Genomic DNA, 24,472 nt, shown 5'->3' with positions numbered 1-24,472 from the left:
TAAAGCACTGGTGCCGAAGCCATGAGCTGCAGTTCCACTGTGCAGCCCGACTTTGTGTTTATAACACACTTGGACAGCAAAATACTATTTTCTTTATTGCTTTACAACAGCAGCAATACAATTTGACCTGATCTGTCTGCATCAAGATATTTTACACGCAACTCAATTTGCATGTAAAACACATGGAATACGATACACTCTCCTATACTCTCGCTCTCTTTCCTTTTCACCCTTCACACAAACGCACACACAAGCGTACCTTCAAGTTATTAGGTTTGATATTCTTGTGAGGCATTGTGGATAATATCTCTGAAAAAATAACACATCATTTAAATCCAAATCACCCTCCTTTGTCCATCTGTGTTATAGATAACTCCACCACTCTCTCTCTTTCTCTCACACGCACACACAAACACACACAAGAAGGAAGGGATGGGAGAAATGAACTGGAGACAACTTGCAAAGGGATCACACCAGCTGGGATGCATGAGTACTCAGTGGTTTTTACTATATTACTACATGAATACTCAGTACTCACTGGTTGGACCGCACCCATCTTCGAACTTGGCCTTTATTTTGAACTCAGCTACACACCTGTGAAAACAACACCGGCCTCTCCGTCATGGCTGGTAATGATGGAAGGTGGTGCAGGGGAAAAAGGGATGACAAGAGAGTGGAGGGAAAGATGGCAGGCCTCAACACCAGACCGGTCTGTATTGAATAGTGTGTGTAATAAAGAAAGGAAGACACTTGGAGGGGACATGGCTCACTTGGTGTCTGCTTTAACAAGGAGTATACGTGTGTGTGCATGAGTGTGAGTGTTTGAGATCTAAAGCCACTAAATATGCCGATGCGTGCATTTTATACACAGAAATGCCTATGGGTGTCTGGAGAAATGAATAAATGATGTGTGTGTGTGTGTGTGTACAAGTGTGTGCACCTGTGTATATGTCTGTTTGTTTGTGTCAGACCATGTACAGTGCATGCAAGCACGTGTGTGTTTGTGCACACTGTGGGCTGCATCCCCTATGTGCCATGCATGAAAACACCTCACACACACTCACTCACACACACACATACACACACACACACACACAACAGGGGCCTGCTCATGGAAAAATCAATATGCTGGTGGTAGAAATATGCTAGAATGTTCTCTAGGTGAGAGATTGATCTGAACTCCACAGAGGGTCTGTCCAAAACCAAATAATGGTTAGGGGCCAGCGACCTCCAAATCTCCACAGAAAATAATAATTATAACCACACTGTGTATGCCTGGACAAAGCATAACGGCTGCGGTCAATGACGTCTAAATGCTAACACTGCAATAGTGGTTAAACATTTTTTAAAAATAGAGCTTTTAACACTAATTAGCTCCTCAGTGTAATTGTCAAGATGTGTTTTAAAGGGTCTGTTTGCTGAAATTACAAAAAAGCCTATCTCATGTACATAGTTTTGGTTATATTAGCCCAGGTTTTGAGATATGCAACTACAACCGCCCCAATACAGCAGAGCTCAGTGGAATAGGAACGTGATGCTTGAAAAAATGACCTTAATTAGTCTCCTGGTCACTGTGGATAACCCACAGAAACGCAGCTCAACACTCTTCATAGGAACTATTTATTTGATACAGAGTAGTTCAACGTTATCAAGACTGAAAACTAAAATAAAATAAAACAAACTCTAGGGGTAAAAGATTTTATTTTTGTATGCTTTGGATGAATTGACCTTTTAAAAGGTGTCCTGTCCTGTCCCATCTCGTAATACAACTTTGTACCTCAAGAGGTGATAGTGAGTCACTGTAGCGTTCAGCCTGCCCTCAGTTCAACATGGGAGGAAGCCCAGAGGGCAAGAAAACATGTTCAACAGCAAAGAGAAGAAGTGATGGAAATAGAAGCAAAAAAAAAAAAGTTTACATTGGCGTTGTTTTCAGCTCTTGGTGAGTAAATGAATGAAGTTTGATTCTGGACTTGCAAAGTTGCAATGTTCTAGACTGGTAAGACACAGATGTTAATGCTAACATTGGCTATATACCTATCGCAAATAGGCAATTCATATTAGAAGTAACATGAGAAATCATAGATTATTCAAGTCAAGGCTCTCATGACACACACAAGGAAAGCAGTGCTTGTTCAGTTAAAGCTAAAAACACACATCCGTTATACCAAATTAGACGTGTGACAGAATATTACATGTGAGTCAAAGTTTCAAAATGTTTATTAATGACTTACGTCGCAAACATCTGCTGAACAAGGGTGTTCAGGCCATGACAATTTCATACTGGACACTGTGTCTGGTCACCTAATGAATACTCAGTATGGTTGGTTAGATGCATGTTTGCATGGTTGCATTAGCACGGAGCCACCGGTTTAGGCTCTCCAGCAGCATGTACAATACACAAGCAACAGAGCTGCAGACAGTGTTTATGATATGTGAATAAACCAAATAAATGTTTGGTTGAAAACATTGTATTAAAACACCCAGGCCAAAATCGTAAGTAGTTTTTTGATAATCCCAACAGGAAATATACATATACAATATATGAAGTAGTTTAATATTCCCAAGGCTAGATTGGCATAAAGAACAACCTGATATTACCTAGCCAGCCTATCATCTGCACAGCCACTGTTTGAGTGATGAGTCTCCTACAGGAACCAACAGCTGTATGTGCAAATCATGCATATAAATCAATTACTGGGGCCCTATGTACTTTAAATGCACCCATTAATTAAGCAATGTCAGACACAATGAACCGTGAAGTTCATTACATTTTTAGCATTCAAACCCAGGATTATTTGAAGAGTGCATGAGAGAGAGGGAGACTGGTTTACCTAATGATTAGCCCCATAGCTCAATGTCGGGCAGACGCCAGCGGAAATTTCAGGAAAGCTGTTGAGAGAGGAGACAGAACAGCAGCAAGCTGTCTCAGCAATCTACAAAACAAAACACGGAAGGGTCGTGATGAAAAGGAAAAGCAGAATAACAACAACTATAAGCTGTGCCTACTTTTGAACTTAAAACTCAAAGGAGATAGATCCAAGTTCTTACACAACCATGCATACAAGTTCAACCTGGTTGAACTTGTATGTATATATATTTTTTTAATATTCTCACTTTGCATTTTCATGGAACCAATGCACACTCTGAGGTTTCATATGCAAAGTTCTGCACTCATGAAACATGCAAAATACAGCTACAAACACACAAGTATTCTGTGACTAATGACATGTAAGGATAGTGTGCACTAGCATTAGAGCAAAGACAAGCAATGCATATTTTATTTAAACTTAAAAGAGTTTCAAGAATGACCTTAATCCTTTTAGTGAAGCGACAAAACTAATGAAACTCAATCTACAAGGTTTTCTTTCAGCAACAGCATTATGCGGGTGTTTTGTATATGGATGTGTGTGTCTGCATGTGCATGTGCTTCTGTGTGTGTGTGTGTGTGTGTGTGTGTGTGTGTGTGTCTGCGACCTCAGTGTTGCCTCATGCCAGGCTGTAGTTTGGTTCAAGTTGCTGTGAGATGACAGAAGAGGTTGGGGGGGGGGTGCAGAGAGAAGAAGCTGGGCCCAGCTGACTGGCATTAAGCAATGACCTCTGCATAATGAAAGATGGCGACAACATTTCCCACTCATTACAAGGTTCCACACTGTGACAAAATTTGCATATTCATATATTTTCCCCTCCACTCCCACCCAACCCCCCCCCCACCCCACCTCCCCCTCCCCTTTTTTTTTCAGTGCAAATTATTTTTCCTGTGAGCAGGACATCTGCCTCCCTGACAGTGCTCTGGATGAGGAAAAATAAATAAATATGTGTGCAGAGAGGCACATGATCTGTCCAGATGCCACAGAAATATGGCACGATGTTGACATTATCGCACACCCTGACCGTGTGTGTTTTCCACGGCTTAAGCACCAGGAAATCGTGTTCAGGGGTCAGTGGAGAAGAATACAGCTCGGGCAGGAAAAATCGACAGAGGTCTGGAATGTATATCTGTTTTACATATTATTGTTTTACTGCAGTGACATTAATGCCACTGTAACACTGGTGTTGCAGGTCACACACAGTAGGTACCGACTATAATTCATGTGACAGAGGAGAGGATCAATAGATGTGTTGCTGAGCTGATTTACGACCTTTCATCTGTCTGGTTTGGTCGAATCTTAAAGTTGACGTGAAAAAAATAAATAGAATAGATGCAAAACAAAACAAAACAAAACAAAACAAAACAAAACACAAAAAGCTAATCCAAAACAAAATAAAACAAAAACAAGAAAAGCAAAACAAACAAAAATAAAACAAAATCAAAAAGAACAAACAAACAAACAAACAAACAAAAACAACAACAAAAACAACCCTGGAATGTACATTTATGTATATTCAAAAGGCACAGTATTAAATACTTTACAGGTTTTTACATCATATAAAGTGTATGCAAAAACATATATATATATATATATATATATATATATATATATATATATATATATATATATATATATATATATATATTTATTTATTTATTCAATTTATTTATTTCTACACACATGAATGACCTCATCGATCAGGCTTTCTCTGATTAAAAAAACAAAAAAAGCATCAGAACACGAGCTCTTCCACACTCTACAAGACATAATTACATTTCAACATCAAACACAAAGGTGCCATAAATCAAGTTAGGTAAATAGAAAATAAAGACATGTATGCACAGACAGTAAATGTAGAAAACTTCATCAAAAGAAATGCTTTTGGTTTCCTTTAAAAAAAAATAAAGAAAAACTGATAAGGTTTGAAAAGTAAAGCAAAAAAAAAAAAAAAAAAAAAAAAAAACAGCAAGAATGGGAATTTGAATCCCTTTTATTTAGTTGGGTAACTTTAATTCAAATGAATAAGGCTGAGCTGCTCTCGCCAACTGTGCCCGAAGAGTTGCCCATCTCTACGTGCAGCATAACGATCACCACAGCACTTCTCTGTACAAACTGTTTTATGTGAATACCTCAAGCTGAGGGCTACATAAATATAGAATTAGACAAAGTGTTATTTTTTTCTTTTTATGTTTTATTTTTCCCCTCTTTTCTCACTCTCCAGCAACATCCCCAGGTTGGGCTGGCTCTAAGCAAATGCAGGCACTGCAGTTCCCTTATGATAGTTCTGCAAAAAGGTTTTCTTTCAACTTAAATCAGCAAATTGTGGAGCCGAGACCTAGCGGCGTGTTTCTTTCCCCCAGAAATACTTGCTGCCAGGGATCAATTTGAAATTTAAATTGTAGTGAAATGGTGTTTGTCATTAACAATCAAATATTTGAACCACTGAAATACCTTTGCCCCTTCTGCAGCTGCACCCTCTGCCTTCGTTCGGAAAATATCACACAGGGCATTGTTTTGATGATGATCATGAATCGAAAAAGGTGGTGATGCTCTCAGAAAACGTGAGAGCGAAAGCAAGAGGCGAAACAAAAGCCATTCATCACAATTTTTTGATTCATATAAAAGAATTAATATTAATATCCTGAAACAAACAGGAGACCAGTGGGATATTTGTGCCTTTCAGCTGTGTTGATGTTACTCTTCAGATCATGTTGCATATACACTGCTAGAAACAGGAAGACAGGGTAAGCAAGCAGGAAAACCAAAGAGTTGGGTAAAATGGCACAGCCAGTAAGGTAGAACAAATGGAGAGAGAGAAGAGGTTCCTGTCATCTCTGAGCGGCAGCATCTCTGCTTAATGTTCATTAAGGGCCTGATTGAATTGGGGGGTGTAGCACTGTCACTGTTAATGGAATGATCTCTAATTGGGGCGCATTAGCTCTATAGGTTCTGGCTAGCGTCAAAGGCAGACAGAGGGGAAGATTGCAACATGAGAGTCTGAGACATCCAGTATTTTCCTCATTTTATACCAAAGACGGGCTGAGTGTTTGTGTGTGTGTGAGTGAGAGAGAGAGAAAGAATTTGCTATGTGTGTGTGTGTCCATATGCAGTTTGCCGCCACACCCCAGGCTTATGATTGTCAATGGTTTAAACATGGAGGTGAGCAGCAACTTCAAGGCCAAAGTAAGGTGTGTTCACGATAATGACGGGCACAAATGGCTGCTATCGCCATCCGACAAGACCCAGAACTTGATCTGTAATGGCTGCCCATAAAGGGGAATCATCATCAATGAAAATGACAGGTTATTAAGATCCGATTTTAGGAGGGGGGGGGGGGCTACTGCTTTAGTATGATAGGTTAGCTATCTATAAAACCTTTACAGCCTGGCCCTCAACGACATCAGTCCTGATCCCCATCTCCCTGCGCCTTGTGCCAGAGACACATGCTAATAAGCTCACAACCTTTAATTAAGCAATATGTGTAAGTAGGTGGTCATTATGGCCTGATTTGTGAGCCACTTCATTACACTGAGTACCAGCTAGCAGACACATATTCAATACAAATCAAGCTGGCCTGAATATTATCCTGCTTAATGTGAGGCCAATATTGATATTTTATCACTCGTGTTCTGATTAGTGACTTTTAGGATCTTCATTTTTCACTGTGTTGAGGCAACACTGAAAATCTAACAACACACGTTACAACACACACAAGAAGTGTTGCTGAAAAATGTTAATTAGGTTACATAGAGCTTATCAGTTCACATGTGTTTATTGTTATTGAGGATGCAAGAACAATATAATTCACAGCACTGTCTTTGGTTGCTGTTGTGATGGGTTCAAACGTATACCTTGTTGACTCTTTAGACATTAGAAGGTAGAGGCAAACACACAGTACAGAAAATATTCAAGCACTCAAGAAATGTCCTTTCTGAAATATTTCAGAGTCCTTAAGTCAAACAGATGGTTGATAACAGGACTTACATCAGTCTGTCTCTGTCTTTACTTTGATGTTACTGGTTGAGGTCTTGCAGTGCAAAATTGGAGCCACACCCGCTTCCTCCTATTGGCTCGACACGATGGGACCCTGAGGGAAAGAAACAGTCGATGAAACGGTGTAAAGTCTGTTAAGCAAACAGCAGGGAGGAAAGTACAGGTAAAAGGGTCACATGTGCGTGAGGTAAGGTGATGGGAAGCTCTGAAAGCATACTTGTCTTTGTGTGCTCTCAAATTTTGTGCACTAAATGTAAAGAAACAGAGCCCAAAGTGATCGGGTGAACACTCACGGCCAAAGAGTTTCTTCCGTTTGCGTAGCTGGTGTGGAGCACTCGCACCTTCCTTTGTCTCCCTCTGATTGGAGGATCCCTCGCCTGGGCAGGAAACCATACTGGAAGCACTGTGCATGCCCTCTACGTCACCGATCACCTTCAGAAAAAATCCCATGTCAGCGACACTCATCCAGGCAACATGACTGGATCCTCAACAATAATTGAACAGCACAAGAATGATAATACGGACTGTTTCGGGAGTGACTGGGGCCGTAATGTATCAAGCATCTCAAAGCACAGGTTGAACTTGGTGACAGTGACTGAGATTGGCAGGAGAAATGCTATTTTCCTCAAGGCTTGTGAGTGGTGTTGTCATGCATAGTGTCTACCTCTGTCCTGGTGCTGGGTGAACTTGGAGGAGAAGCAGAAATGAACACTATATGACACACTACCTCTCGTCCCAGAGGGGAAACAGCTCTCACAACTCGGCCTACTTATTGTACAGAGATTGGAAATATGAAAATATATGTATAAATTTCACTTGTGTAACCCATGATAAAATACATTTGTCTAAAAACGAAATATGGTTTTACCATTAATACATAAAGAAAATCAGTTCAACTGAATCTTATTACATAAAGAATAACCTAAAGTTTCATATAATGATGAAATTTCATATTACTTATGCATTCTTTTCACACATCTTCAGCTCTATATTTAATCACGGCAGCATCAAGTAGTCATGTCAAAAATGTAAGCTGGCAATTCTAAAGCTGCAAATTACACAGACAGAGCAGCAATTGAGGAAACTTAAAAAAAAAAAAAAAAAAGTGCTACCGAGTGCTTCTTTGTCTAAAACTAGTATAAACAGGCCAGATAATTACATGCGATGTACTTTGGAGAAGTCCTCCTGCTAAGCAGATATGGCTGCCAGGGAGGCATTAATCTGCTCATGCAACATACAGTACGTAGCCAAGGACATTCCCCTCTCTCTCTCTCTCTGTCTCTCATAGCCACACATACCACATGCAGAAAAGATAGCTCACACACACACACACACACACACACACACACACACACACACACACACACACACACACACACAGAGAGAGAGAGAGAGAGCATACAGAGCACACTCACTTCCTGTATAAATCATATTCATATTTCTGAGGGCTGCCGATGACCTCACGGCAAATGAAGCGTGGGTCCTTAGCTCCGCAGCGGCAATCAAACGTGCGGCAGAGTAATTACAAAAGAGGGGTAGGAGGGAGAATTGATGTGGTTTGTCAATTAATGTTGCTGCAAGGTGTTTTTCCAAAGGTTAACTTCTTCATATTCTCTACATGCTAAATTAGGTCAATATTGGTCCGGCGAAAGAGTCGTCATCATGTGCAGACGGACGCCGCGGCTGAGTCACGGAGAGCCAAGACAAAAGAGTCCTTGTTAATGAGAGATTTGAGAGCATATCATCACGATGAGGCGTCCCCTATGTGAAAGAGAGATGCTCTGTGTTCTTTCCAACGTTGCATTTTTCTTCTATTTCTGACTATGATCTGACTATCGCCACCGTCGTCATCATCATCATCATCATATTTATCAGTTTTGTCACTGTTATTATATGAATCAACACACTATAAGGGAAATATCCACTCCTAATGATACAAACCATGTATAAGACGACATAATCACTGCTGCTGATGTTAAGATCATTAAATAAATTACAGTTTAAACCTAGTAGTGTGAATGAACTGCACACCTTTTGTTTCTACAAACGGTTAAGCACGTCCTGCGCAAAAAAAAAAAAAAAAAAAGGGAGGGAAAAATAAGCAGAGCTGAAATTGCAGAGAAAAGTGTTTTTATTTATAGAAGTCGCTGGAGATGCTCATCATCAGCGTTTTTTCCGAGCCATAAATAATTTGCGGAGAGAGGTAATATTCAAGCTGGCAGAGCCTTAGTTGTGCATCTTTAATGGAAGTTTTACAGAAGCTAAGCCAGTTCTTGCATATGCTGCTGCCTCCCATATGGAGAGAGGGAGACAAAGGGAGCACAGTTGGCTTGTCCTATCTTTTCATAAGTCCATCGACACTTAAATGCTAGCCCGGGAGAAAAAGCGACACAGGGGGACATAAACCCACTGTGGTTTTAGGAGGGAAGATAATGACTTTGCCGGCATTAATTTCTTCATCAGCCATCTTGTTTCTTCAGACGGAGTGGTTACGAGGCCCTCTGTGAAGGTCCTAGGTTATATAGATGCATTTTCCTGCATAACAGTTGTTGTCAGCAGTATGTTTTGTGAGTTGGCAGCTGGGGAACATCTGTTTATAGGTAATGAGTATTTGAAAATCTGCAGCTCACTTTACCTGTAATGTCTTTTATTGGAGCACACTGATGGGAACGTAGCTTTAACTTTTTGTATTGTTGTGATTCAGCGAGAAGATTCCCTCAATGCGGTCAATATTACAGATGCCCGCCTCGGGGAACCAGACTGAATGAGAGCATATGATGGATCATTAATATTAACTTTCTTTAAACAGAATTCAATATGCAAGTCACTAAAGACTTCATTATTGTTATATTTTTTACTACACACCCACTCCGTTCTTATTTCTTGCTAACGATGCAAGAAAAAAAAAAAAAACAAAACAAAAAAAAAAAAAACTTTAAGTCAACATAGCCAGTTCAATAAAGCTGAATAAACAACAGAAATATTTAGTTTCTCATGACACTCATTCTCTAGCAAATCAAACAGGACACACCTCGCTGTTCTGTTCCTTCCAAACAGTGTCTGACAGTGTCTATACCTCAGGGCACTTCTTCCAGGACTTGCTTTTTAAGGTGTTCGCTTAGACAAATTTTGGGTGCAAATTTGTGGGTATTATGCAAAGCTGCTGGCCCCTGGAGCTGTGGTCATGTTAGTCTAAGGGAGGAGCAAGTCCCCGGGGCCATTGGTGTCCAGGACACTGCCTGCGAAAACAGAGCTCTTTAAAGGAAATGAGCCATCCGTCAATATTTCCTCAGTAAATGGAAACAGACTTTTTAAAGTAGCAGGATTACCCTTTTAACTAACTGGGATAGAGAATGGAGTTACATTATTACACAGTCAAATGAAGTTAAATATTTTTGTCACAGTCATCCTCCCGCTTTGAGCACCACCTACACTGGTGATCACATTTTTAAAGCAGAAACACAAAGCGCATAAAGACTGCTGCCACTGATGATAACAATGAGAAAAAACCAGGACATTACCTATTGTGTAAGGTACATGGCCTCAACTGAAATATTGAAAAACAAATTTAATATGTTGGTATGTTACAAAAAGGCCTTTGTGGAAATGTCAAATTCATCTCAGCATATCTGGCTTAAAAGAAAACAAACATTAGTTTTTATTGCTCAAACAGAATTCATGCTACATAATGCTTAGTGTAGTAACACAGCAGCGTAACCGCATCACCATAAACCATACTATAATTCGCATAAGTGAATAAAGTAATAAGCCTATACAGAAAACCCATAAAGCTGCTTTAAAATGTCATAAATCTAAGAACAGAGGGGAACTCCTTTGCATTACTGTGGTCACTGCATCTTATAGTGAAGCCTTTTTCTATTTCATGCTATATTTTTTAGCTATTTAATTTTTGTAGAAGTGCCTGCTTGGCTGTTATTTCTCTCTGAGGAGCTGTCACCTTACATCTGAAGGCCAGTTTGTACACAGCATCCTGTCGGAGTGTGTGTATCGCTGCCAGAATTATATAAAGCACTAATAAAATCAGCTCAAGCGTTCTTCTGAGTGCTGGAGATGCCCTTTGGTGATCCCAGGATCTATACATAAAACCAGTCTATATATTCAGGGGAGGATTAGTTTTGAATATGTAAAGTGGGGGTTCATGCTGTGAGGCGAAGGGGAATGGCATAGTGCTCTCTCGGCAACGCTGTGCGTCAGTGTTATCGCTCCCCACTACCAGCAAGTGAAAGAGGATGCCACTGGCATCTTCTGCTACTGGAGGCCCCTGCCTGTTATGTTGCAAAGGACAGACAGCAATACCCAAGGGACTCAGTGTGTGTGAGAAAAGAGAGCAATAGAGAGCAATAGAAATATAGTGTGTTTTCCAAGGACAGTGACACCTATCTTTCATTTAAGGTGGCCTCCATGAAACTCGCTTGCTTCACAGTTTAAAGATTGGTGAATTGGCAGAGTAGAAATGATTTCTCACAGCTGAAATGTCAGGAATTAACTCAGTGAGCTGAGGCTTTGTGTGTCCAGATTGTGTAGTAAATATATATAGGTGCCTGCATTTGTGTGTGTTTTACTTTTCGTAGGAGTTAAAGAGCTGTGTGTGTGTGTGTGTGTGTGTGTCTGTCTGTGTGTGTTTGTGTTCTTGTGCCCGTCAATTTGTGCATGCTCTGTTTGGCTATACACAACTTTCCCCAGATGTCTTATCTGCACAGGTCTAGAGGCTACACACACACACACACACACACACACGCATACACACACAGACAGTGTGACACCAGTAATAAATATACCATGCAGTATGTTTACTCACATAAGCTCACCATCACTCAAGTTATGACGGAGAACCATTAGAACACAACAGTGCCTCAGAGCTAATTGTTTGCATATATAAACCCCTCCTTCCTAACTCCTCTGACATTCACACCCTAAAATTATTAATTTTGTTGGGATGGTCCAGGTTGCTCTTGGGGGGACTGACAAAATGACTACAAAGAGTGAAGCAGCATTGTGTGACTTAGATCATGTGATACAGCTCGTAAAATGCTGTTACAGGCTGAAGAGACGGAGGAAAAGGTAAATTTCAGTAAATAGCAGTTAGATGCACATGTTTATCTAAGTCTTGATTTGCTTCTCAGGGCAAATCCTTGAGTCATTTTTTGTTTAAACAAATGAAATAATTTCAAATCTGATTTTGCCAATAAATAAAAATTTGCCACAGTTATTCACCCTTTGAGACCACAGTGTAGCACTGCTTTATTTTTAATAAACTCACTGAATAATAATGAACCAAAGAAAAAGAGAGAGAGAATGTGGGGAAAATAGAGACAGACAGAATAACTCTAACGAGGAATCTCCCGCTTGATAAGTTTTAGTTACCTGTAGCTCGCCATGAAAATGTCGCTTAAATTTGGTCCATGACATATGACTTGTCACTTTCTGTTTGTTTGTTTGTTTGTTTTAATATTCCACCAGCTTTTGTTTAACTGGTTGGCAAATTTCTGTAACCATGTTTTTTTTAGACATAAACTGCCATTATTTCAAATTCAAAATTTCACATTTTCTTCAGATTCAGACTTGTCCAAAGCCCAAATTTATAGGTGATTTCCAAAAATCTGCATATTTGAATGCAGATCCAACTGCAGATGCATTGAAAAGCAACACAGTATGATATAATAAAATAAAGTGAATATATTTGTTATTAAAACATTGCATAGAATAAGTTGATATCACACCTCAATGATAGCCCCGTCTGATTGTCGCAGGAAGTGTCTGTATCTCTGTTTCAGCCCACTCGGGTACAGGGTGTAGATCACCACGTGTGTGCTGGTCTCAGCTTCTGGTAGGGCTGCACCCTCCCTCAGGGGGTCATCAACATTGGGTGCTGAAGGGCTTGGCAAGGGGTCTTCTGCTGTGCAGATGTAGTCATAAACTGCCACCTGATGAAACACACATTTTTTTTATAATCAAATCAGGGAGGTATTTAAACAAACACACACACATAGGTAACAGGAGAGTTTTCAAAAAGGTCCGTGCTCTTAAAGGCAAAAAAGGTTTCCATCAAAACTGAGACACATCACATCTTTCACTGAGATAACCCAAAATCAAAAACCCAGGTTCAACACATTAAAATCCATCTGAACCTTTCCATCCAAACGTCTGCGCTGTTGCTTTTAATTACATACGACTGCAGCCATTGGATACTGTAAGCACCACTGGTGTGCAGTTCATCAGCACGCTAATTCCTAGTAGTGCATGAGTCCTGTGGGGCCTGATCTGTGGCTGATAAAGAGACAGGTTGTAGTTGTGATCATGCATACATATGTATAATCCTGGTGGCAGGCTTGTTTATGACTCCTTGTGTGTGTGTGTGTGTGTGTGTGTATGTGTGCGTGCACACTGGGGGGCTCACACACCTATAATGCGCTGCCCTCCTCTGTTAGGATGAGACCCAGGTAGCAAGCGGAGCATATAACATGTTATACAGGTCATGTAACTCGAAGTCATCCATGTGTGTGGATCATGGAAGCTCTCTCCCTCTCTTATAGCGTCTGCTGGTAAAGGCTTGAACGCCTACTGATCACATGCATCACAGGAGACAAAGCAGTAAATCCATGGAAACTGTGCGTGTGTGTGTGTGTGGTTTTGCTGATGTGAGTTCATGGTTTTCACTTGTGTGTATTTGAGACTTTTTAAATGGAATTCTGTATGTTTGTGTGTCTGTGTCTACATGCGCTATGTGGGATATATTGCAAACTTTAACTTTCACATCGCAGCCTCCTGCATGCACACTCACAAAGCCCCCCCCACACACACACACACACACACACACACACACACACACACACACACACACACACACACACACACACACACACACACAGTCACAAAGAGGAGAAAGTTTGTAAAACTCAAGGTGACCCTCTAATTGGCTGCGTAATTATGATTCGTCTAAAAATACAGGGAAAGGAAAAAGGAGGACTCATTCAGCAGGCCATGAGGAGCAGGGTCAAGCTGAAGGACAGGTTTAATTTAGTGGTGTGCGGATGTCACTCCACACTTATAAACAGTTAGCCAAACACAACTGTAGGCACTGCACCATGAAAACAATAGGAGCCATTATCACACACGTAATCAGAGACATTGCGTAAACTGCGAACCAGACAGCCCAATGAGTTGGAAGGACCTCACTGTCAAAATGTCAAAAAGTCACAAGTGCAGGGACGGAGAGGGCCAGCCAAGAACATTTAAAGAAGGTTTGTGTGTGTGTGAGCCTATGTGTGTGTGTTATGGTTGGGGGGGGGGGGGGGGGTGCATCTCTTCAACGCTAATTCAGCCGCTCATTAGTGAAATCGCCTCGACTGCGCCTTGCCTCCAGCTTGGCCTTGGTCCACACTGGGGGAAACTGATTACCTGAATTCCTTCAGTAATCAGCACCTCGGCGAGGCAGCAATCAGTTTGTTTGGATAGTGTGTGTATGTTGATTTGCTGCTTGTATTTATTTATTATTTGAGGAAACACAAGTGGGAGTGTGCAGAAAATCCTAGATCTCTTCCTGTATTGTGCTTCTCAGTTTGATCGTGATCCAGGATGAAATCACAAACATTTAAAGTCACGAATGGGAAAACATCCTTTCCTGCTCTACCGGCCACAGGAAGTGTGCTTATGACCCGGTTAAAGCCCCAGTCTGGGATTTGTGGGAACTGTACAGTGGTAACAGAAACACCAAGGATTGGGCCTCTGTGCTCTAAGTCACTTTGGTTAAACACACCTGCTTAAATTCCCCTGTGTGGTGTGCATGTGTATGTATTTTGGCTCACATGAAAATATATATTTATTTCATGTTAACCATGCCACCATCCTACGCTAATTAGCATGTGAAATCCAGTTGACAAGACTAGACAAAAGCCTGAAAAGGTGTTTGTGTGTTCAGTTTGGGTGATGCCATTTCATGCAATGCACCATGGCTCTCAGGATGCATCATTGCTATGACACAAAAAGGAAAGAGCATAAGAGGGCCTGTCTGCCCTACACTACTCTGTTCTGGTCTGTTGTGTTACGTTATGGTACTAGCCTGGCTCCTAGCCCTAGCTTGAGTGCTCTCTCCACTCCACCATTGTTCCATGTGATAGCACTAAGTGACTGATTTAGGTTCAATGCCTGCATGGAGCAGACAGGCCAGCTGTGGGTTAAGCAGATAGCATTCAAGTGAGCTAACCCAATTCAAACCCAATCAAGCTGGGATTTATTGTTGGGGTCTGTATTTAGAAATCTGATAGAGTCTGCATCAGTCCCTTGACTTGCATCAAGAGAGACGGGCCTTATTTCCTTTAGCGGATGACTATAAATGGCAAACCATGTTTTCCAGCAGGGATATAAATTTCAGTATTTGTAGACATTACTGCAAATGCACATGGAGAATGGGAGGGAGGGACAGGGACACAGGAAGTGGGGATGGCACAGCTGCAGACATGGCTCCATGGTTCACAAATATAGTCTGTCTGTCTTTCTGGTAGAAGATGCGATTTCACACCTACCAAATCATACCATACCACATATGAATGCAGAATAAAAGCAATCAGGACTTAAATACAGGCGCCTGTGGAAAGGTTTTCTTTTTAAAAATCCACTGTGACTTGTAATAAAATTTGACTGATCTGTCAATCATTTTTATTCAAGTGAGTGCAAATATACAGTCTATCAATTCCTGTTACTAAAATCATAGTTTGAGGCTAAAAAAAAAACAGGCATCACTGCCTCAGACATCAGGATAAATGCGCTACATTCTAAAAAGGATATTGTTTTGTATTATAATTTAAAAAAAAAGATTTAAACTTTTAATTTTCCACTGAGTGACAGACAGGTCTAGTAATAGCTTTGTGTGGGAAAGGTACAATGTATTTCATATATTTGTCTCACACGTTCTTGACTGTCACAGCTATCAAAGCCTGGCATTTTCCTCACATTTTGTCATGTCAGATATAAACACAGTGTCTAGAATTGACCATTTTTACAAAAGGACAACTCCTTTGTGACCCCATGTGACATGTCCCTGTTGACAACCAAAACAGTTTGCAAACTTGACCTCATGACCTTGCAGAAAACATTGCCACCAATCACAGGGTTTAGAGAGCAGTGGCGTGCAGTAACTCTTGCCGATAGGCAAGCAGAGCCGAACATCAAACTGCTCCTTCTCGACCACTGCGTTCCTCCAAGGAATGTCGTCTGGCTTTGCCATTTCCACGCACAAGGCAATTGCAGCCCAGATTGCTCTTGTTTGTGGTTCCCCAATGGTGGAACAAGCAAGTAAATGCTATCAAAACAGTGGCATCTCTAGAAGATTCATCTCTTCTGAGAGTGCCTCTTCTTCTAAGTCCTCTAACAACCCAACAAACCTAATCAGCACTTAACTATGCACTTTTGGTGCACTTTACCTGATCTTGCATTTCTTGAATAAATGAAGTACTTAGTCCTTGCACCAAGGTCTCCTACTGCATCTACGCTTTCATGATGTCCCTCTGTATAAAAGCGCTGCTAAATGAGTGAATGTAAATGCAATATATAATGTGTGCACTGTCGCAACTGCTCACAAAACAGTAGAAGCTGAGTCAAAGACAGTTTGACGAGCCCAATTTCACCATAGTTAATCACTCGTCAAAGATCCCAGGATTATGCTCAATGCACAAGCGCAAGTCGAGCTAGCTTCCAGAGGTAATACCCAGCTGCCACCACAAGAGGGCAGTAAATTACATGATGAAGGCAAACATGCGATAACAGATCCTTTATGGGACAGAGCGCTGCTGTAAGATCTAGGGAGAGATATCGCTTCCACTTCAGTATCATTCTCATTGACGTGGTAACCACTGCTTGCTTTGCCTTCCCTGATGGCATTGCCAAAGAGCAAATTAGAAGTAACCAACAGCTAATGTACTCTGAAATCCACCATTTTGAAAAGTGTGGTGGGTTGGTGGTGCATGGTGTAACTTGTTAATAAACACAAATTAACACGGCCCCAGAGTGAGTTATCCATAGGTGTTTAATATTAAGCTTTTACTGGGAATGGGTATCCATATGTGTGTCTCCTAAGTTAGTGTTTGAACACATTTGTTTACATGTGTGTACATACAAGTCCATATGTGTGCGTGTGTGTGTGTGTGTGTGTGTGTGTGTGGCTGGAGGGAGGAGAGAAGGAGAAGTCTCCATGGGTAGACAGGCTGAGCCAGGCTGGCGACTGTCCAGGACAGCAGCCTAAGGCGTGGGCACGAACAGGCCTGTCAGTCCCCCTGATCCTTAAATGATTGATCCAAACTAGATAGCCATCATTACCATTCATGCACCCTCTCTTCCCCAGGTCTCCCTTCCTCTGTCTAATTTTACCTACCATTTGCATGTTTCCATGGACTAATTAAATCTTTCTCTTCTCTCTCTCTCTCTGTCTCTCTACCTTGCTCCCTCTGTCTTTCCCTCTCCGTGTCCATTGGTATGAAAAATAATGCAGCACATTTTTGGCACATAATTATGTATGAAATGTGAGGGCATAATGTATTCCAGTTGGTTGAAGTTCTCTAGATCCTGTCTGTAATGAGCACAACATAAGTGTACTCATTACACAGCCTCTTTGGGTGCTATACCTCCCCTTTCCCCCTTCTCTGTCACTTTCACTGTCTCCAGTCTTAAAGGGAAATGCTGCTGACCTTCCTCGTATCTACCACCCATACACTGCACACACTCTTCACTTTCTGTCCCACCGTTTGCGCAATTCATACATAGGAGGGCTGGGGTTTTCTCCTGCCACTACCATGATCCTTTTGGTTTGTAATTCTGTCCCACTTGGCTTTAATTTACAGTGGGAAAATAATTAGAATCTCACTTTTGCAAAGAGTGGAGTGAAAATGTAAACAATGCTTCCCTGCGGGCGGGTGCTTCATCACTTTGACAGGTGCATTTGAATTTGCCTGGGTGGCGGACAGGCTTGGTTATTTATGTGTCAGTTGCACATGGAAGCCCCGGCTGTGGCTGGGAGTTTAGATGGGACTGAGGCTAGGGAAGAGACTGGAGCTATGTGGAGTAGGGGATAAGGGTTTAATTTGGGAGATGACAGAGGACGAGTCCGGTTCTGGACCCAGTGCTTGGACTGGGGCTGTGGCTGGTGGGGAATGGAGCTGGATGTGGCTCTTGTGCTGTGGCTGAAGACAGATTTATAGCTCTAATGACTAGAGAGCTGAGGATGGGGATAGAGTGCTAGTACTGATACCTGGAGGAGACAGGAATTAGAGTTGGGGAGTGAGATGTAGCTGGGCATGGGAATTAGGATGCGGATAATACTTGAGTTGGTTTGGAAATAAAAACTATGGGAAAAAAAACTACGTATTGGCTTGGCTTGATGGGCTAGTACCAGCAAGTCATAATATGTTTAGATCTTAAGAAAAATATTATTATGATGTTAACCATCTTTCTATTATTCAATTTTGATGTATTGCTAAAGATGAACCAGATCTGGCATTATCCATCAGGAAACATTTGGAAGTATTTGGGATAAGAATTTGTGTAGGTTGTTGTTGGTGGGATACCACATAAGGACACAGGGATGCTCAGGTTCATGAAGTGGAGAGCTAATAACGTCCTATACACAAATTCGGGTAAGTACTGGAACTAAACAAGTCACCATTACTGCAGTAATGGTGACTTGTATGGGGATGCCACTGTGAATGCACTCATGTGCGTGAATGCATTCTGTCCTTAGACCTGTCCTTAGATCAGATTGTGGATTGACCATCACGGATGTACAGGCTTTCCTGCACTGAAGCCCAGGGCCTCTGAATACTGTGCCTCCATTTTCACTGCAAAAACTCAGAAACAACCATGGTTGATTTAGGGGACAGAATGGTGCTGGAAAATGAAAGGCTAAAAAAGAAAAAAAGCGAGACCTGGTGTTACTTACCAAAGAAATACCAAAGTCAACCAGAGTTTTCGAAAAGGCTTGCAGCACATCATGGCTAGTGCTAATGTTAGCATGCTGCCTCAGGAGAATGGCAATAGCCAAGAAGATGGCAAACAGATCTCCCTATAACAAAACTGTGAAGAAGACCAAATACTGGCACTGCTAAGACTAGACAGTGTTGTGGAGACGACTGAAACAAGAAGGCTACATTCACAGCAGGGATCTGTCCAGGAAATCAAACGGCAGCTTCTGGGGGTACTAGAGGATCCATGAACTACACCGGGGAATTGTGAAAACAGAGATCTTGACCTGTCTAATCTCAAAACACAAGTGACATATTTTGAGACATTCTTCGACTCAAGGGGTTGATGAAGGATTTTGCTGCCAAGAAAACACAGCAAAGACATGTACAGTATAAGGGTGAGTCAGGGATTCATTTTAATGATTATTAGGGCATGAATAAATTCTAGACTGTACCTGTAGCTTGAAGGGAATCTGGTGTGGCCTGTTGTAGTGGTGGCAGTGTTTGCAATTGTGCTGAAATATTGTGGAGAGAGACTTCGTTTTATTTGAAAGATGTAATGAAGTGTAAATTAAGTGAATGCATGTACAGTATATTTGTTTTGGTGAGGCTCGACTTGGCGGTATCAGTGTGTGTAGTGGTAAATAGGTTGGTTGTGGTGGCGGATATGCTGGCCGACAGGCTTCGTCAAGCCCAGGGGCCTATGACAGGATTAAATTACCCCTTACAGTTCATAGGCACTTCAGTAAGTAAAACATTAAGTGAATGTATCACGGTTCAAAGTCACTTCAGTTTCTACGACATAAGCGAATGCAATGTTGTTCACGAGGCCTGATGTTCAGCGCTGATTTAGGCTGTCTTCACGTCAGTAGTATGTTCAGTCTGTTTCTGGTCCAAGCTGTTATGTTTAATTCCGAACTAAACTAGCCAAGCACTGCACATAAGGTTAATAGCTCAGCAGCCTATTATTTATGGCAGAGTTATCATATTATGATTGTTTCTGTGGCTTTCATGGTCTTTTAATAAGCTTTTAATGAGGAAGTAACATACTGTGAATCACAGCTGAGCTGAAAATGGCACTCTTAGTCACTGGTGAGCTGAGCTCTGCTGCTAAAAGCTCCTGATTCGGTCAGTCACAATTTTGATTCAGTATAGCCAGTACGGTTTGTAAATTCATTGATAGACATTTGTTCATACATGTACTGATCACCTCTATTAATAATAATTCTTTTTTACCAAGAAAATAAAACTGATTGGGGATGCTATGATGGAAGTTTCATACATGAATAGCACCACTGGAATATTAAGCCAAATATGTAGTGATGATAATGTGTCCTGATGTGTGTATGAAAACTGACTTTATCGTCCACTGTATGGAAGCTGCTGTATCTTAAACCACTACACATTAAAATATCCTTTCTTTTTCTTCTATTGATTGTAGCCACATTGCCACTGTTAGACTGTTGGGTATATATTTCAAAACAAAAGGCAATGACAACATGAAAATGTAGTGGACGCACAGGCAGAGCAGAAAGGAGCATCAATGTTTACAGTGTGAGAGAAGAGGTAGACATGGCTACTTCTTTTGTCCAGAGATCCTCATCCACACACACACACACGCACACACACACACAAACAGTAACACTCATCTACATGCTAATACACACACATACACCCATGCTCACAAACAGACAAAGCCTCACACAGTGTGGCAACGCATGCATGCATCTCCAACGCCTGCAGGCGCTTGGGGCTAGGCAGCAGAGAGAAGGGGGAGGGAGGGAAGGGAGGGCTATGGGGAGATGAGGAGTGGGGGGGAGGAATGTGTACTGTGCAGAGGCTCTCTAAGCTATAGAAGGTCATTCCCTCCACTCCACCACCACCACCACCCCGTCTATCAGAGCTGGCCCAGGTTCAAGGCCCGTTTGCTGAGGTTTGGCCACATACCACAGGCGCAGGCTGTATGTAGGCACACAAACACGTGCCAACACGGGCTAATAGACACATGCACCAGCACATACACACCAATTTGAATTAATGGGCAAATATATTAATACAGATGCACATATTCTATATGTCAGGGGTCACACTGTACAAATGCACATGCTCATTTACAGAGATATTGATGCATGGACATACAAACCCAGCCACATAGCCACACACTGGCTTCATGCAACACATACACATACAAGGCCAAGACAGGCTACAGCACATTGCACATGGCTGGGAAAGGACCAAACCACAAAGCATAAAAGACCACCGACATACATGCATGGATAAGCCAAGCAACGTCAGCCATTAGAATGGAAACAGATATGCTATTATTGTAAATTTGGCCAATATGTGGTCGGTCGGCAGATATAATTGGAGCAGCTTGAAAATGGCATGGATGCACACTGTCTGCGTTGGGCCTGATTTGGCTGAAGCAAAGGTCTGTGTCTGGTTAAACGCACCACTGGACAAGACAAGCCACCCATTCATATTTGCATGCGGGGACACAAACATACTGTATGCACACACATAGTGACAAAATGGCTAGTATGCTACAGTAGCTTGCATCCACCCTCATCTTATTATTGTGTCTATAAAGCGACCATCACTGTCTGTGGACATTTCAACTTGAATAATCATAGTTAAAGTGCAATAATAGTCTCTATCCAAAAGTAGCACAGACTAAATTGGACTTAAGGAAAAGATAAACAAGCAACAATGACTATATTTACAGTCAGAATAAACTGAACAACTTTAAAAGAGATTATCCAGTGTGATAGTATCTCTGAGTGCTCGAGATAATCCAGAAAATAAGATATGCATAATTCACTGTAACTAATCTCCTTTGCAGAAAATAAAGCCTACTCCCAGCCTACAGTAAACAACTCAAATAGCAGCCCATCTTTTACTTCCACGCCATGTCTGACTCACCCCAGGCCCTAAGGAGATCACTTTTCCAGGTTTGTTCTGGAGCATATTGAAGTTTACCTGCAGCTTTATTTAACAAGGGAAATAAGTCCTTTTTGATATTTTAATGCTTCTAATATTGACTGCTCAATGACATTTTTCAAGTCGAGCCATCATATACATGGGTAACTAAAACGCTGAACACATTATATTAATGACTGTGCCTGTACATGTGTAACCTCAAACCCGTAACACTACAGCCAGATTCTAAAAAGTAAAGGACTAACATAATTAAAGCATATGCATCCATTGGCATTAAAACACATGCCTCTGTATGAATGTATGTTATTTTAGAAATGGTTTAGCAACCTGCAAGCATAGGCAGTTCACAAAAATCTGAAATATACATGTCCTAAACCTTTGTATTATCAAAGCCAAACCAATCACATCACCAAGACATGCCTCCTTCAGGTAATCCTTTTGTGGTGGGGAAAAAGCTGTATCTCTCACTCTAAGTGCACGGAACATATATTTCAAGATGTCATGCTCAAAATTTCAGGAGACCGGGCTTTGTATTAAGATGCTGCAGAGAGATGCCAAAGTCAAGTGTTGCCTTTGATATCCAAAATTTGACTTTGGATTAGCTTAAACTTAATCAGGCCTTGGAGGCTGGAGGTGATAAGTATCCAAGCCATTTAACCGAAATGATGCTGGGAATCAGTGGTAAGACGTGCGCACACACACACACACACACACACACACACACACACACGTTCTTTCTCTCTTAGTATCTCTCAGATACTGTGTGTCTGCACACACACACAAACCATGCTGTCTCTTTAAGGTTATGAGTGAAACAAAAAAAAAAAAACCTCCAAATGTCTATCTCTCCTTGGGATGTCATGTGGGGCTGTTAAGACGCGACACCTGTCACAATTACCAGACCTTCCTCATCCCCTCCGGGCCACAGGAAGCAGCCAAGGTCAAACTCTTTAAAGGGAAAGAAGGGAGAGAAGGGGAAAGAAGTGACTAACTATGGACAGTCAGAAAGAATCAGATCTGTCAAGTTCACGCTTTAAATCTTCTGTGAGTCAAAGGCTGCACATGCATGTTTGTATGTGTGTTTGTGTGTTACAGCATTAAACAATAATTTCATCTCACAGGTCTAGATGTGTATCAATAATCAATTAAAATTGAAATACACCCAAGATCTGAGCCAGGAAGTTGCAAGGGGTGTACGATGAATCCTCTCAATTTTTTTTTATTCCATGTTGGGAGAGCTCCTGCTTAAATCTTTACTCACTCTTCAACAGTCCAATTTGTTGCCTTCATTATCACATTATGGGATGGCAGGGGGGACAGGCCAGAATTCCTCAGGACCTGGCCTGATGGAAGAGAGAGACGGAGGGGAGGTGGATGATGAGCAGGGAAGAACAGGAACGCTTCTCCAAGTGACGAAAACCTGGCGTCAATTTAACCTCCTCCAGCTTGACGTGTTTTCACAGCTGACAGGTGAAGCGTCATATTATGAAGAAGTTAAAAGAATCTTTCTCATTGATGGATTCATAAGACGCAAGTGTCTGAAACATTTGAAGAACAAAATGTTTCAAAACAATCTCCAAGCGTCTTAGCTTGACCCTTTTTTCTTTTAATGTGACACGGAGGTTGACCATATCATAAGCTGGTAACCGAAGACACTTCCTTGTTTTAACTTGCTATCTTTCTTTTCATTCTCTCATTCCCTCCCTCTTTTCTCTCTGACAGAAAAGCCTGCCCAGGCCCAGGCTTTGGTAGATAATGACATCCTCTCCCTGGATTAATTGTGAGGGACACATTAAGCAATGGGGCTGACACTCCCTGTAATTAAACTGTTCACACCGATGAGTTCATACTGGAACACTTTCTCTCTCTATCTACTGCTGGTGGGTCGGTCTAGAAATAGTATGTTATAGGGATAGGGATATTATAATGATGTGTTTGTGAGAAAAGCAAGTGTATCACCTGGTGAAATTTAAAAATAGGAGGTAGTTTGAGGTCTGAGTGCACACTGGACGGATCCCTCAGATCATCAACCAAACTAACTAAACTGGCGCTTTCAGTCATTATGGTTCTACTTGCTGCAAATCTCTGACTCATGAACTACTACAACAATATCTTCTTTAAAACTAAAAACAACTAATTAAAACATGTCTTTTTTCACTAGCATTCGGTCAAGTTTAAAGTATGTTACTGTCATGAATGCACAGTTTTTGCCTTTTTATCTTGAAGCACATTAAGTGTATGTCTCTTACATAAAACGTGAAACGTTTATATATAAACTTGACTTACTACGATGATAACCATCTAAATGTAGTGTGTCAAAGTGAATCAGTAAAATCAATTAAATAATGACATCTGAATCTCATTTATGCTAAATAAAGAAAGTAAAGACGTCATAAAACATTCTCCGCTCATGAGCAATTTATGTCCTCTGTGGCTTCAAAACAGCTGCACTGTAGACCCAAGCTTGATGATGAGTCACATGCTACCCAGGAAGAGTGAGCTACAACATACAGTATTGGCATCGACTGTAAACTGACAGGAAATGTGCAGTCATAGTGATCGCCTCTGTCTACTTAACCAGCCAATCAGAGTCTGCAGACCAACTGAGACACTGCTATTAGCTCATTCTGTGTCCGTGCCTCCACATGCCCAGGTATACTGAGAAAGCAATGTGTGGGCCGGGATATGAGTATTGTGTAC

The 24,472-nt window shown here is 41.3% G+C and overlaps 1 protein-coding gene across 1 annotated transcript in view; it reads right to left on the bottom strand.

Annotated features, from left to right (window-relative positions):
• Positions 1–4,661: 4,661 nt before the first annotated feature.
• The window catches only part of ofcc1 (orofacial cleft 1 candidate 1), an 89,124-nt gene continuing 69,313 nt past the window's right edge, over positions 4,662–24,472 (bottom strand). Inside the window, exons 21-23 of the mRNA XM_071485920.1 lie at positions 12,605–12,808; positions 7,157–7,295; positions 4,662–6,957 (exon numbers count right to left, since the gene is read on the bottom strand). Of these exons, the coding sequence (XP_071342021.1) occupies positions 6,884–6,957; positions 7,157–7,295; positions 12,605–12,808 (417 nt within the window). The 3' untranslated portion in view covers positions 4,662–6,883. The remainder of the gene's footprint in view (positions 6,958–7,156; positions 7,296–12,604; positions 12,809–24,472) is intronic.

Source organism: Trachinotus anak, unplaced genomic scaffold (genome assembly GCF_046630095.1).
Source record: "Trachinotus anak isolate AG129_WGS33_773 ecotype Australia unplaced genomic scaffold, CSIRO_AGI_Tana_v1 ptg000009l, whole genome shotgun sequence".
NCBI lineage: Eukaryota > Metazoa > Chordata > Actinopteri > Carangiformes > Carangidae > Trachinotus > Trachinotus anak.
Note: the sequence above shows the minus strand (reverse complement) of the source record. Positions and strands in the feature narration are given on the sequence as shown.